Source organism: Leptonychotes weddellii, chromosome 15, assembly GCF_054177405.1.
Source record: "Leptonychotes weddellii isolate Sample4059 chromosome 15, ASM5417740v2, whole genome shotgun sequence".
Lineage (NCBI taxonomy): Eukaryota > Metazoa > Chordata > Mammalia > Carnivora > Phocidae > Leptonychotes > Leptonychotes weddellii.
In genome coordinates, this window is record NC_138383.1 from 48,947,657 (window position 1) to 48,961,750 (window position 14,094).

General features: G+C 53.4%; 2 protein-coding genes across 2 annotated transcripts in view; both read left to right on the top strand.

The window, feature by feature from the left end:
* TMEM107 (transmembrane protein 107) overlaps positions 1-1,011 on the top strand; it is an 8,965-nt gene extending 7,954 nt beyond the window's left edge. Inside the window, exon 6 of the transcript XR_004077257.2 lies at positions 585-1,011. The gene's annotated coding sequence lies outside the window, so the exon portion shown is untranslated. The remainder of the gene's footprint in view (positions 1-584) is intronic.
* Positions 1,012-8,947: 7,936 nt separating this feature from the next.
* VAMP2 (vesicle associated membrane protein 2) lies at positions 8,948-12,709 on the top strand. Its single transcript, XM_081805761.1, has 5 exons — positions 8,948-9,036; positions 9,516-9,636; positions 10,105-10,263; positions 10,369-10,420; positions 11,014-12,709. Coding segments are annotated over exons 1-5 (351 nt in total). The 5' UTR covers positions 8,948-9,034; the 3' UTR covers positions 11,031-12,709.
* Positions 12,710-14,094: the final 1,385 nt, after the last annotated feature.

Here is a 14,094-nt window from a genome sequence, read left to right on the forward strand (position 1 = left end):
TGCTGGAGTAAGGGGTGGGGTGGGAGGGATGGGGTGACTGGGTGATAGACACTGGGGAGGGTATGTGCTCTGGTGAGCGCTGTGAGTTGTGCAAGACTGTTGAATCTCAGATCTGTACCTCTGAAACAAATAATGCAATATATGTTAAGAAAAAAAAAAGAAGATAGCAGGAGGGGAAGAATGAAGGGGGGGAAATCAGAGGGGGAGACGAACCATGAGAGACGATGGACTCTGAAAAACAAACTGAGGGTTCTAGAGGGGAGGGGGGTAGGAGGCTGGGTTAGCCTGCTGATGGGTATTAAAGAGGGCATGTTCTGCATGGAGCACTGGGTGTTATGCACAAACAATGAATCATGGAACACTACATCTAAAACTAATGATGTAATGTATGGTGATTAACATAACAATAAAAAATAAAAAATAAATTAAAAAAAGAAAATTGAGTAGCCATCTGGGGGGAAAATATGGATCAATACCTTACACCACTATTACCAATAGATCAAAGGTGACTGTAAAAAAATACAAGCATAAAAGGACCGAAAGAAAACTTGACATTTTTAACCTTTTATCTTGACTAATTTCAGACCTACAGAAAAGTTGCAAAATGGTACAGATCTCCTGTATAGCCTTCATCCAGCTCCTCCAGATGTTAACATCTTGCGTGGCTGCGTCATGATTATGGAAACCAGGAAATTAGCGTTGTTGCCATACTATGACCTCATCGACAGCTCTGATGTGAATTTTGCCAACTTTCCCACTAATTCCCCTTTTCTGCCTCAGCCTCTAAATCAGGATTTCACGGGATGCCTGGATGGCTCAGTTGGTTAAGCATCTGCCTTCAGCTCAGGTCATGATCCCAGGGTCTTGGGATCGAGTCCCGCATCGGGCTCCCTGCTCCACGGGGAGCCTCTTTCTCCCTCTCCTGCTGCTCCCTCTGCTAGTATTCTCTATCTGTGTGTCAATTAAATAAATAAAATCTTTAAAAAAGTAATAATAAATAAATCAGGATTTCACATGGCATTTACTTGTCACTCTTAGGCTTTTCAACCTGAGACCGTCCCTCAGTTCCTTTTTTTCTGACTTTCACCATCTTGACAACGTTTGGAGAGTCCTGGTGAGTGGTTTTGCCGAATGTCTCTCCATTTGGATTGAGGGTATGCATCTTTGGCAAGAATACCACAGCAGTAAATAGTTTGGAATGAAGAGGACTTTTCTGAGTATGAAAACAAAACGCAGAAGTCCTAAAAGAAAAGCCTGATGCATTTAAATATGGATTAGAAACGCGAAAAGTATGCATGGTAAAAAATCATGAGCAAAAGCTAACAGATAAACGACAGTCTAGGGAAAATATTTATAATTCATATTGCAGAGAAAGAGCTAATTTTGAAATCTACAAATCTATAAGAAATATACCAGTAGGGCTCCTGGGTGGCTCAGGTGGTTAAGCGTCTGCCTTCAGCTTGGGTCATGATCTCCAGGTCCTGGGATCGAGCCCCATGTCAGGGGCTCCCAGCTCGGCGGGGAGTCTGCTTCTCCCTCTACCTCTCCCCCTTCCTGTGCTCTCTCTCTCTCTCTCAAATAGATAAATAAAATCTTAAAAAAAAAAAAAAAAAGAAATATACCAATAGTTCAATTATAAAGGACAGAAAAATTATATGGATATTTCACAGAAGAGGAAATATAAAGAACTCTCAAATAGATGAAAAGATGCCTAAACTCATTCACCATAAGAGAAATGCAAATCGTGTTTAACTTAATTTGTAATGCCCAAAAAGTTTCATTAAGAGTTGAAAAGGGTGGGGTGCCTTTCATTAAGAGTTGAAAAGGGTGGCTCAGATGGTTAAGCGTCTGCCTTCGGCTCAGGTCATGATCTCAGGGTCCTGGGATCGAGTCCCGCATCGGGCTCCCTGCTCCTTGGGAGCCTGCTTCTCCCTCTGCCTCTCTCTCTCTCTGTCTCTAATGAATAAATGGATAAAATTAAAAAAAAAAAAAAAAAGAGTTGAAAAGGGTGGGCGCCTGGGTGGCTCAGTTGGTTAAGCGACTGCCTTCGGCTCAGGTCATGATCCCGGAGTCCTGGGATCGAGTCCCGCATCAGGCTCCCTGCTCAGCGAGGAGCCTGCTTCTCCCTCTGACCCTCCCCCCTCTCATGTACTCTCTCTCTCTCATTCTCGCTCTCTCAAATAAATAAATCTTTAAAAAAAAAAAAAGAGTTGAAGAGGGTATGGGTTTAAGGAAACAGGCCTCACCTCTTTGTTGGTGGGAGTAAAAATGGGTAACACACCCACAGAGCCCAATTTGGCAATAGTCACAGAAATCAAAAGCAATCAAAATCACCAATACTCCTACCCTTTTGACCTAGGGTTTTCACTCCTAGGAATTAGCCCTGCATATTTGCACATAGGTGAAATGGGAACATGCAGATTATTCTTTACAGCTTTGCTTGAGTTGGCAAACTGTCAACAGGAGATTGGTGGAATTACGTTACGATGTAATACTAGGCAGTCAGGAAAGAAACCACCTCCAAGAAGGGTCCTGTCCCTCCCTCCCCGGCTCAGTGGGAGGAGCGTGGGACTCTGGATCTCAGGGTCATGACTTTGAGACCCACATGGGGTGCAGAGTTTACTTAATAAAAACCTTAAAAAAAAAAAAGCAAAACCAATCTCCATATGTTAAGTGACAAAAGGACCTTGTGGAATGGTTCCTATGGTTTGCTTCCATTTGGGTAAAAAGAGGAAACCATGGGCCCTGCCCGTGTCTGGAAGGTCTGGAAGGAGGCCACGGTAACTGGGAAGATTGGTGTTGAGGACAGAAGCTGGAGGGGGGGCAGGGAGACAGGGCAGGAGGGAGATTTTCTCCAGGTGCTCTTCTGAACTTACGGAATCTTGAAGCACACGCATTACTTGAAAAGACAAAACTATAACGTTTTTAAAGAATGTGAGCCCGCAGCAGCTGATGTTCCCTGCCTGGAAATGAAGCTAAGTCAGAGTCCAGCAAACCTTAGAAAGGGAGAAGCAGATCCCTGATGACATCACGTGAGTGCCTGTTTCCTGCTATTTCCAGTGAAGTTGCAGCACAGGAGAGTGCTCAGATTCTCCTTCTTGGCTGAAGTCTGTTGGAGCCGTGTTGGCAAGTGTCTTGATTGTTACTTCCATCAAAGATCGCGATGTTTTGGGTTATTGTCTCTCTTTCTCTCTCTCTCTCTTTTTTTTTCAGCTTTATTGAGGTCTAACTGACAAACACACTGTGTTTTGATGATCTTTCTTGTGTATTATTGTAGCTCCCGGTGCCCACACAGTGCCTGGCGCAGTGGAATGAAAGAGGTCTCATCCCACCAATGAGGAACATGAGGCTGAAGGAGAAGGCCATTAACTTCACGCAGAGACGGAGAGCTGGGGCTAGAACCCAAGTCTCCTGGCTGTCAGGCCAACTCACTTGACTCAGTCTTCATTGAGGGGTGCCTGGCAGCCTCAGTCCATAGAGCCTGCAATGCTTGATCTGGGGTTGTGAGTTCGAGCCCCATGTTGGGTGTGAGATTACTTAAAAAAAAAAAAAAGCCAGCAAGTCTTCATTGAGCATCTTCTACCTGCCAGGCTCTGGACATGGTGTGTGAGATGGAGGGGAAGTAAGGATGTGGCCCCTTTCCCCACAGTCCGGAGCCCCCCCGCCAGTTCCCCCCAACACACACAGAGGAACTTGTAAACCCCAGTGAGTCTCTAATGAATAGAGGATTGCAGTCAGGATTTGGGACCAGGAGGCCTCCCAGGTCCAGAAGACTGTGATCTGCCTGTGTCTTGTGGTACCCACACCGGGCTTTCCCACCACCCATGGTCCCAAATGCCCACCAGCCCAGGCAGGGCTGTCCTCACGGGGAACAGTGGGCACACAGGCCCTGCCCGAACCCATTCTCCCCAAACAGGTGCCTAGGCACTCACCATTAGCAATCCATTTGCCTGCTCTGCTTGGTTGGCGTTTACAACACTCCTAGCCAAAACCTTAGTCCACTGTCGTTCATTATTCATTCGCCAGCCTTGTTTCTGGCACTGTGTTGTGGCACTTGGGCAGGGAGAACAGGGTAAGATGGTACCACTTTATATATGTATGTTTCATACAAAAAAACTTTTTAAAGAGATATTCCAAATGTGAAAGAAAGTTGACTAACCAACTTACAAAGACTCCATCAAGGCATTTCTCTGCGCCTAGTTCTCCCCAAATGTAAAATCAAGACAGTACCCACCTCATAGGATTGTCCTGAGAGCTGGCTGATCGTGGGGACTATTTACAACAGCATTCCTAAGAGCACTGTTATAGGAGCAAAAGAATTGGAAACAACCTAAAAGCCAGTCACTGAAGGACTAAACTATGGTGAGCTTTCTGGCTAAATATGGAAGATTGGCCACGAGTGTTGTCCTCTCTTTCTTCCAAAACGGAAGTAAACAACAGGAGAGGAGTCAAAGATGGATACATCAACAAGGAACAAGAGACCAGAGAGAGAGTAGTGGACAGGAGATTTCAACAGTGGCTGAAGGGGGATGGTGGGCAAGCAAGGGCAGGGGGAGTCAGGACGTGACATCTGGAGATCCTGGAGGTCCTGGAGGTCACCGGATCCCCGGGTCAAGGCCTGGCTGAACCCAGGGGGTGGCTGAGAACCCAGATTCAAAGTGTTGAGACCCTTGGCGTTCCCTCAGCTCTTACACCTGAGTCACACACACCATCCCCCACATCCCGATTTTCAGGGAGGCTTTGGACTTGGGGACAGCAGGAGCACTAGACGTGAGGCTTGAGGCTACAAGCAGGAGCCCCCACCCTGCTCCAGATTCTGCTCCCTCCACATGCAGTGAGGGTGGGGATGGAGAATGGAGGATAGGCATCTCTCATAAAAACTGAACAGGCCCGGAGAAAGCCTGCCACCCATCAACATTTCGGAGTCCCTGTGAAAAGGCTTCCACTGTCCTACGGGAAAGCCAAGGGTCAATGAATTCTCCCCGCTACACACACACATCTTCCAATCAGCCTCTTGGTGGCCCCCTATTAAAGCCAAGGACCAGCAGACGTTTGAGGGAGGCCGGCAAAATGAGAAAGAGAATCCTCCCATATGTTAAAAAAAGCAATTAAAGGGGCACCTGGGGGGCTCAGTTGTTAGGCGTCTGCCTTTGGCTCAGGTCATGATCCCTGGGTCCTGGGATCGAGCCCCGCATCAGGCTCCCTGCTCTGCGGGAAGCCTGCTTCTCCCTCTCCCACTCCCCCTGCTTGTGTTCCCTCTCTCGCTGTGTCTCTCTCTCTCTGTCAAATAAATAAATAAAATCTTAAAAATAAATAAATAAATAAATAAAGACACTGGAAGGGGGTCACCTGGGTGGCTCGGTCAGTTAAGTGTCCAACTCTTGATTTCGACTCAGGTCATGATCTCAGGGCCGTGAGATGGAGCCCTGATTTGGGCTCCATGCTGGGCGTAGATAGAGCCTGAGTAAGATTCTGACCCTCTCCCTCCACCCCTGCCCGCACTCTCTCTCTTTCCCCCTCTCTCTCTCTCAAAAACAATAAAAATAAAAACAAACTGTAAGAGACAGAGATAGATACAGGGTGGGGGGGGCACAAGAAAAAAATAGCCTATAATTGGAAAGCTAAAAAAAAAAAAAAAGGAAGGGGTTTAATGCATATAGTCTGCGAGCATTTGTGTTTTTAAAAAGAAAAAAGAAGCATCTATGTCTTTTTATCTCCACACCAACCATTCTGGAGGATTTACAATCAGCTCAGAATGAGGGTTGGCTATGTTATCATTCTTTTGTACCTTTGAATTCTGATTTTTGATTGTGTTACCTATTACCGAGTTTAAAATCTAATACCGAATAATAAAAATATAATTATTATTGTCAGAGAGATGAGAGAAGAAATTGCATTTTGGGGAATGAAAAAACAAATATCACAAAAACCTTTTTTTCCCCCCAAAAAAGGAGAGTACGAAAAACCTTCCAGGGCATAAAACAAAAAGACAGATGAGTTGGGGGGTGGCCAAGGGAACCTCAGCTTTATATCTAAATGTTCTAATATTTTGCAAGGAGAATACAGTCACCTTAGTGTGTAATTAAAAAACGGAGCTCACGTGGAAATCCATGTGAAGCTCCTAGCTCGAGGAGGTAGGCTCCTGGGAGTTTCCTTCCCTCCAGGAGCCCAGGGCTGGGCAGGCAGCCCCCAAGCCTTCCAGGACTGGAGCGCTCAGCCAGAGATCACAGAGGTCACAGGCCTTCATAGCTGATAGGGATAGAGGTGAGGCGAGCCCCTGGGTCCCTGTTCCAGGCAGCATTCCGGAGAGCGTACCCCTTCTGCTCCTAATTAGAAGGCCTTGTCCTTACAAACACTGAGGGACACACTAGGTTTCTGAAATTAATTACTATGTGGTCAGGTTTGACTCATGGATGGAACGAGTTCATGAGCCAGTGTGGGAATGACCCGGCCCCATTCCACCCCAACGTCTAAATCCGCTGTCGTTTGAAGAGGAAAACATAAGAGAAAACGTTTATTCAAGTTTTTCTCCTGGGCCACCTACATCAGAGTCACCAGAGGTGCTTGTTAGAAATGAACTCGGGGCCCCCTCCCACATCTTTTGAATGAGCCTTAGCAGCGGGGCCCAGAGATTTGGCCGCCGAACCCCGAAGCAGGCAAATGCAGAAGCCACCGTCTCAGTCTGCAAAGATATTACTCTATTTTTCTTTAGTTCAACTTCTATTTTGCGTCTTCATCCTACTGCTTGCAGAAAACATTCCCTTATCCATTTCCAGGTGAACTCCGTCATCCCACGCCATCCCCTTCTCCTGCCTCCACCATTGATCTAAATTTGGGGAGTCCCTTAGCACCGCGGCATAGGGGGGTTGGCAGGGAGAGTCCTCTCTCTGAGATAAATCCTCCCGGGTCCCCACCTCCATGGATCAGACATGCCCTCATTTCTACCCTCCTGCTGCTGCCCCCAGGACCCAATAGCCATGTACCAGCTTTCCAAGCCAGGCTCCGTGGCCCTGATTCCCCAAACGTGTTCTGGGTTCTGTCCCTTCCAAGTCCTCTGGACTTGGCCATTGGGGAAAATGAAGATCCCACTCCGAAAACAATGTCTAACATCTTGTCTGGTCCTCCACTAGCTGGTAGGTAGTGGGGAAGGTGGGGGTGGGGGCTCTGCCTGTTTGTAACTCCTTCCCCATCTTAGACCCAGACACTGCAGCTTTTGAACTTAAAAGCCTGGGATTTGGCCTCTTTGTTCTCTGGCTAGACAATAGAGTAGTCTCAGGGCCCAAAAGCAAAAGCTAGCAGACGAGAGCTCCCTTTTCACATAGGCCGAGCCACCCAGACATTCGGTGGCTGTGCATAAGAACCAGGGACGTGGCTGCCCCTCTGAGGGGGGAGGGAGCTGAGAGTGTCTTATCTTAGATCTGCTGAGTCCCCACACCCAACACATGCTCCCTGTTCACTCACCTCCCCCAGACAGCTGGGAAATGACACCTCTGGTGGCAGAGCCAGTCCCCAGGCTTCTGCTGGGAGGGGGTGGGGCGCTGCATGGGGGAGGCTCTCACACCCTGGGAAGCCTGGGTGGGGGAGGGAAGAAGCTGGCTCCTATTTGTCTCAGACACCAAGGCCACCAGCCTCTCTCTGCTCCCCTTCCAGGGATGCGATGAGCACCCCTGGCCCAGGACCATGATCCCTCCCCCAAGACACCTCCTCCTTCACTTTTGAGGCTTGCCTTGACCGACCCCACAAGATAGGCGGCTCATCTGGTCCCATCTTGTCTCTGAAGTGCCAGGCCTGCTGGGAATGAGCGGACTGAGTGTGTGCAGCTGTTTAGAGGATCTAAGAGAGACCAGTCGGGGATGGAGGGGGGCATGGGTAATCTCCTTCTACCATGTTCCAGATCAAGCCATTTAACACGTATGTAGTGCCTACAAATGTAATATATGTGCAGCCCAGAGATAGGACAGGAACTGGCCAAGGTCACAGCTATGAGGTTAATCCACATGTAAAGTAGTATCTTGTACCTGGGTACTGTAGGGGCAGCCCCTGCCTACTGTCTTTCCCCTAAAGAAAAACAAAACAAGCAGAAAGCCCCCAAAGCCCCTTTCCGTCGCAGCCTGGGATCAGAGGCTGAGCCCTCCTTCTGTTGCCTGGGAGCTGACCCAACTCTGGGGCAGAGCTGGGTTTTTGGCCGGTCGGCCACCACGTGAAGCAGCCCCACGGGACAGCCTCGGGCCCTCCGCCCTCGGCCTTAACCTTGCCCTATCTCAGTCAAGCACCCCCGGTCTGAGCCCCAGTTGTGAGGAGCGGCAGCTTACACACTTCAGTGATTTGCTTGGGGTGAGGGGGAGAGCCTGCCTCTTCTCCTTTCCTTCACACCCCGCTCCTCAGCGGCCAGGGGCCCCAGGCCTCCCCTGAGCCGCCCACCCGCCGGGCGGGTCGAGGGCACCAGCTCCCGCCGCTCTGCCCACTTCTGCAGCAGGGTCCCAGCTACCCGCATTGCCCCGGCGACCTGCACTTGCCCCTTCCCGCGCCCCCCCTCCCCCGGCCACTGCAAACGCTGCAGCCGGTCGCCGGCCTTGGGGCCCGCGCGCAGCCCGAGGCCTTGCGGGGGGATGTGGGGTGCGGACTGGTTTACGGGTTTCGCGGGTGCGGGAGGACGTGGCCTGGGGCTCAGGGGCGCCGTCAGGACCAGGGGCAGAGGCGTGGGGCGACTGTGAGGGCTGCGGCCCGACCGGGCGGGTCGGCGGAGGGTGCGGGGAGCCGCAGCGCCGGGGCTCGGGGCTCACCGAGCTGCGCCAGGTGCGGGGCCCCCGAGGTCCAGCGCCCGGCCGGCCGCGCCCCGCCCCCACCGCCCCGCTCGCGACGCACCGCCCGCCGCGCCCCGCCCCCGCCCGCAGTGCCCGGATGTGGGTGACGTGCGGCCGCCATCTTCCCGTCCCGGGCAGCCCGCGCCAGTCGGAGCCAGCGCGAGCCGCCGCCGCCGCCGTCGCTGTCGCCGCCGCCGCCGCTGCCGAGTCGCCCACCCGCCTCCCCCGCCATGTGAGTCGGCCGCCCGCGCTCGCACCGGGCCCGCCTGCACCGGCCGCCGCCCTTGGGAGCCGGTCTGGGGAGCGCCCGGGGTTCGGCCGGCGCCCGTGACTGCGCGCGGGCGGCTGGAGAGCGCCGCGTCCCCGGGCTGGCCGCGCGGGCGGTGGCCGCGGGAGGGAGCGGGCCCCGCGTCCTCCGGCCCCTGGCCTCGCCGCCGCCTGTCATTTCGGGTCGACCCCGGACCTTGTCTTTGAGGTCGCCCTTCTTTGACGGGCGGGGAAACTGAGGCCCGGAGGGGGGAGGGGGTCTGATTCAAGGTCACGCAGCTAAGCGGCGGCGGGGCCGGACGGAGTCCAGGGCTCCCATCGGGTGGCCTTCCTCCGGGGAAGGAGAAAGGGAGGGACGGAGGGATGGACAGGAGGATGGGCGGAGCCCTGGCTGCGGGGTCGACGGCTCCAGGCCTCGGGTCTTAATCCGACCCTGCCCCTCAGGTCGGCTACCGCTGCCACCGCCCCCCCTGCCGCCCCGGCTGGGGAGGGGGGCCCCCCTGCGCCCCCTCCAAACCTCACCAGTAACAGGAGACTGCAGCAGACCCAGGCCCAGGTGGATGAGGTGAGTGGGGGGGGGGGTGGCCGAGGCAGTGGGAAGGACCCTGGGGGTTGGCAAACCGGCGGGGGGGCCCATCGTGGGTTGGAGGTGATGAGTTTATGAGTTTGCGGACAAAGACATACCCTGCCCCTTCCCTGTTCAGCTTGCATTTGGAACGGCGCTGGGGTGTTAGTCAGCCTTGATAGCCTGGGGCGGTTCAGTCCCGGCAGGTGTGGTCGGGTGATGGACAGGCTGCTTGAGGCTCAGTACACAGAGGGTGCTGCTCTGACATCCGAGATGTCTGACTGTCAGCATGCCTCTGATGTGTGCTCCTTGCATGTCCCCAGGTGTGTTAGGCATGTTCTCTGTGTGTCCTTGGCATGTTAGCCTGGCAACATCGGGGTGCATGTTCCCTCTGTGGGTGCATGGTTGAGGAGTGCCCTCATTGAGGCGGCCTTGGCACACCCCCTGCCTCGTGGACCCCTCCCCCAGGTGGTGGACATCATGAGGGTGAACGTGGACAAGGTCCTGGAGCGGGACCAGAAGCTGTCAGAGCTGGACGACCGTGCAGATGCACTCCAGGCAGGGGCCTCCCAGTTTGAAACAAGTGCAGCCAAGCTCAAGCGCAAATACTGGTGGAAAAACCTCAAGGTAAGGGTGGAGGCATGCAAGAGGGCTGGTGTGAGAACTAACTGATGGGTGAATGGGAGTGTCATGGTCTTTGTCACTGACCCCCCCTCCCGCTCTCGCCCCCAGATGATGATCATCTTGGGAGTGATTTGCGCCATCATCCTCATCATCATCATCGGTGAGTAGGGCAGGAGTGGCTAGGGCCCTTTCTCTGGAGAGGTTTCCCCTTCTAGGTTTTGAAGGTCATTAACCTAGTTTTTAACTATTCAGCAAAAAGCATATATAGCTGCCAGTGCAGCTCTGATTCATCTAGAGCCCCAGACCTTGCTGTTCTTTAGCCTGCACTTTGCCTGGTTGTAGGCAACTTTTGTTAAGATTTTTGGAAACAGGAAAGCTGGTAGATCCCCACTGCTCCCTTGAGGATCCTTTTTGGGCCTAAACCTAGTCCGGGAACCCTGGAATTGGGAAGTGGGAGAGCAGGCAAGGCCCAGGGGCTTGAGACATGGCTCGGAAGCCAAACACCCTACTATTTGAGAACTTGTGGGCCCAGAGAGCCCAGAGGATTAGGAGTCTGTGGCCCCAAGGCCATACCGTGGAGTTGTAGAGACTTTGGAACCTACCAGTCCAGCCCCTTGCTTTACAGATGGAGAACCTAAGGCTGAGAGGGCTGGGGAGTGGGGAGGATGGGAGCAGGGCCAGGCCTGACACACTGCTTTCTCTCTCTTTCTTTCTCCCCTCTCTCTCTTCGTCCTTCTCTTTCCCTCTCTACAGTTTACTTCAGCTCTTAAACCCCTGAGGAGCCCGCCCTGCCCAGAGAAGGGCCTCTCCCCACCTCCCCCCCATCCCCAGCCGCTCCTCCACCTCTCAGCCATATCTTCCAGCCCCCCTCCCCTGGATCCGTGTGTGTGTGTCCCCCCGTGTGTGTGCCCCCCTGTAAATAGCCAGCTGTTATTTATACATATATAATATTATATATATTTGGTCTGTTTGTAGTTTTATTACTAGAAGATTTTTCCGGTTGTCCTTAACACCCCTTCCTGAGGTTGCCATTTCTTCTCTCTTTTCCTCCTTCCCCTTCCCTCTCTTCCTGATCAGCCCTGAATCCCTTCATTTGCATCTGCTATGCAATAGTCCCTCTTCCTCTCTTCCTTCCCTTGGATTTAGCTGATCCTTCCTCCCACCCTGGCCTTCCCTGTACCTCCACTCCCTATTAAAAAAAAACACCAAAAAACCCACGAAAAGCAACTGTCCAGACCTCCCACGGTGCATCTTCTTTGCATCTTTGGGAGGCCCTGAGACTGGCCCCACTTGGTCCTAAGAATCCCAAGGTCTTCTGGGAGCTTCCAGCATGTTAATTAGCATTCATTTACATACTGACATCCCTTTTGGTTTCCTCCTTTTTTGTTCCATTGCTCTTCATTCTTTAAACCCATGTTTCTTTTTTACTGAGGAGTTAGTCCCTATGGTCCTTGTATCAGTCTTTCATTTGCATGACATTACTTGCAGGTGGTGGGAGCCTGGGCTTTTGGGGAGCCAGGCTCTTCTGGCCCCCAGAATCACCCCCTCCTAGCCCCTCTAGTCTGGTTTGCCTTCCTACCCCCATTTTCCAAACCTCTTGTCCCCTCCTCCCCCTCCCCCCAGCTGGTGTATAAGTGTCTTGGAGTTCAGTGTGTCATGATGGACCAATAGTTTTGCCACTTGGAGTCTCTCCCCACATTCCTGCTCCCCAGTTTTCATGTGGGGCACTCAACCGACATTCCCATGGGGTCTCCCTCCCTCCCATCCGCCTGATCTGCCTCCTCCTCCTCCCACCAGGAGAGTTTGGGGGTTGGCCACAATCTGACTCTTTTGGGGGAGATGGCTGCCAGTGTGTGGGGGGTCATCACTGCCTTGGGGAGGAGTGGGGCAGGGCAGAGAATCCCCCCAATTCCTGCCTGAAATCTGGCCCCACCCTTGCTGGGGTTTGGACCGAAAACTCCCCTCCCCGGTTTGTGGGGGTGTTGCTCCCATCACTGCCCAGCTCCTCTGACTGCCCCCCTGAATTCAGGGCGGGGGTACTAGTCACTGCCAATGTGTGTATGGGACTTGCTGGAAGATGGGGATTCTTGCCCCTCTCCAGGGCAGTTGAGCCCAGAGAGTTGTCTCCTCCTTAGGTGAAGTGATAGAGGGTCTCATGTCTTTTTAAATGGCACAATTTTAGGGGTCTGAGGGTGCAGTCCCTAACCTGCTGGAGGGGACCCCCCAAACTCTTCCCCCCACACTCAAGGTTTCTGTGTGGAGGGGGAGCAGGGAGATCTAAGCTGTGGTGTGAAAGGGTAGGGAGAGATGCTGGGGGTGGGGGTGCTGTGTTCTAGACCCCCCCATATTATCCCAGTGTCCCCTGCCCCCCCTTCCCTCCCCCCATGCCCCCAATTCTGTGACGCATCCAGATTGTGAAAATGTACAATAAATGTGTAATGAGTAACCAGCTGGTGTGTGTTCTAACACCTTTTCTTAACCAGTGGAAAGGGTATAGGATCTGCAGGTGAAACGGGAAAGTTGAGAAGGTACATTTGGAATGGACTGAGCTTTGCTGGAGGGCCTGACCTTGGGCAGAGCAAAGTGTGATTCCCAAAGTGGCCACGGGTGGGCGCCCGGCGCTGATAAGAGGAAGTTGTTCTTGATCCCTGTGTCAGCCTGGTGAGCCTCGAGGCTTGGGCCTGGAGGCATGCTCCCGCTCTCTTGGATCCCTCTCCAACCCTTGATTTAATTCCCAGATGCTCCGCAGTCGCTCCCGTGGTCATTTACTCCTAGGCCTGAAGTAGATGGCCGACTTGTGCGAAACGTCTCTTCCCCCTGGGTTCCTCTCGCAGTGGCAGCATCCCGAAGGGGTTAATAAATACAGAGCAGATGGGCTCAGGGAGACCCGGCCATAGACTGGCCTGCTAGGCCTGCACCCTGTTGTAGGGCTGGTGACTCTTGACCCCACGCTGAAGTCCCTTGGCCTCCCGGCTGGTGACGTCCCCAACGTGGCACCCCTAGCACCCCCGACCCCAGGTGCTGCAGCAGTCAGTGGAGTGCTGGATGAGCCCTGGAAGCCCGACTTCCCGGGCCGCAGCAGGAGGTGAATCCTACGTAGTGTTTCCCGAACTGCCAAGGGTGCTTTTACAAAAGGGTACGCCGTCCTCATAATAATGTCCCCCATTTACCGAGGGCTCACTACGTGCCTCGCGCTTCATCTACTGAGGTTCCCGAACGCCCTCGGGCCCGCCCTCTCTATCATCGTGTCGGGGGCCTGGGTTTAAATCTTGGCCCCATTACTGACTGGAGTGTTAATCCAGACAAGCTTATGTAACCTCTCTGGAGCCCAGTCTCTGTGGGGCGGAGTAGTAGTGAGACGGCCTCCCGGCTTGGGAGAAGCGCCTGGCTTGGTCCACAGAGAACCAGCCGGAGGCAGCCGTCATCACCGTGATCATCATCGTCCTCGCGCGGCGCTGGGATCTGAAGACCGCTCCACCGTTAATGCCGGCCCCTTCCAGCTTCGCGGGGCTTTAGGGGCCCGGGGCCGGAGACTCAGTGCGGGGGGCGCTCTGGTCACGCCCAGGACAGCTTGCCCGGGTCTCGGCACAAAACTCCCCCAACCAACGCCACCGCCGCTCACATCTGCGCCTGCGTGCAGGTCACCCTCGCTGCGCCTGCGCAGACTCCGCAGTCTCTGGTAAGAGTGTCGTCAAGGAAAATCCCCAGCTTCCAGGTAAACAAGTTGCCGCGTGAGACCGCCGGCACGTGTCCTCTACAGCTCCGAGACCTCCCAGCCTATGAGAAACTCTGAAGGGCTGGACTGGCATTCGCGTCCCGGATTCGGGCCGGTCG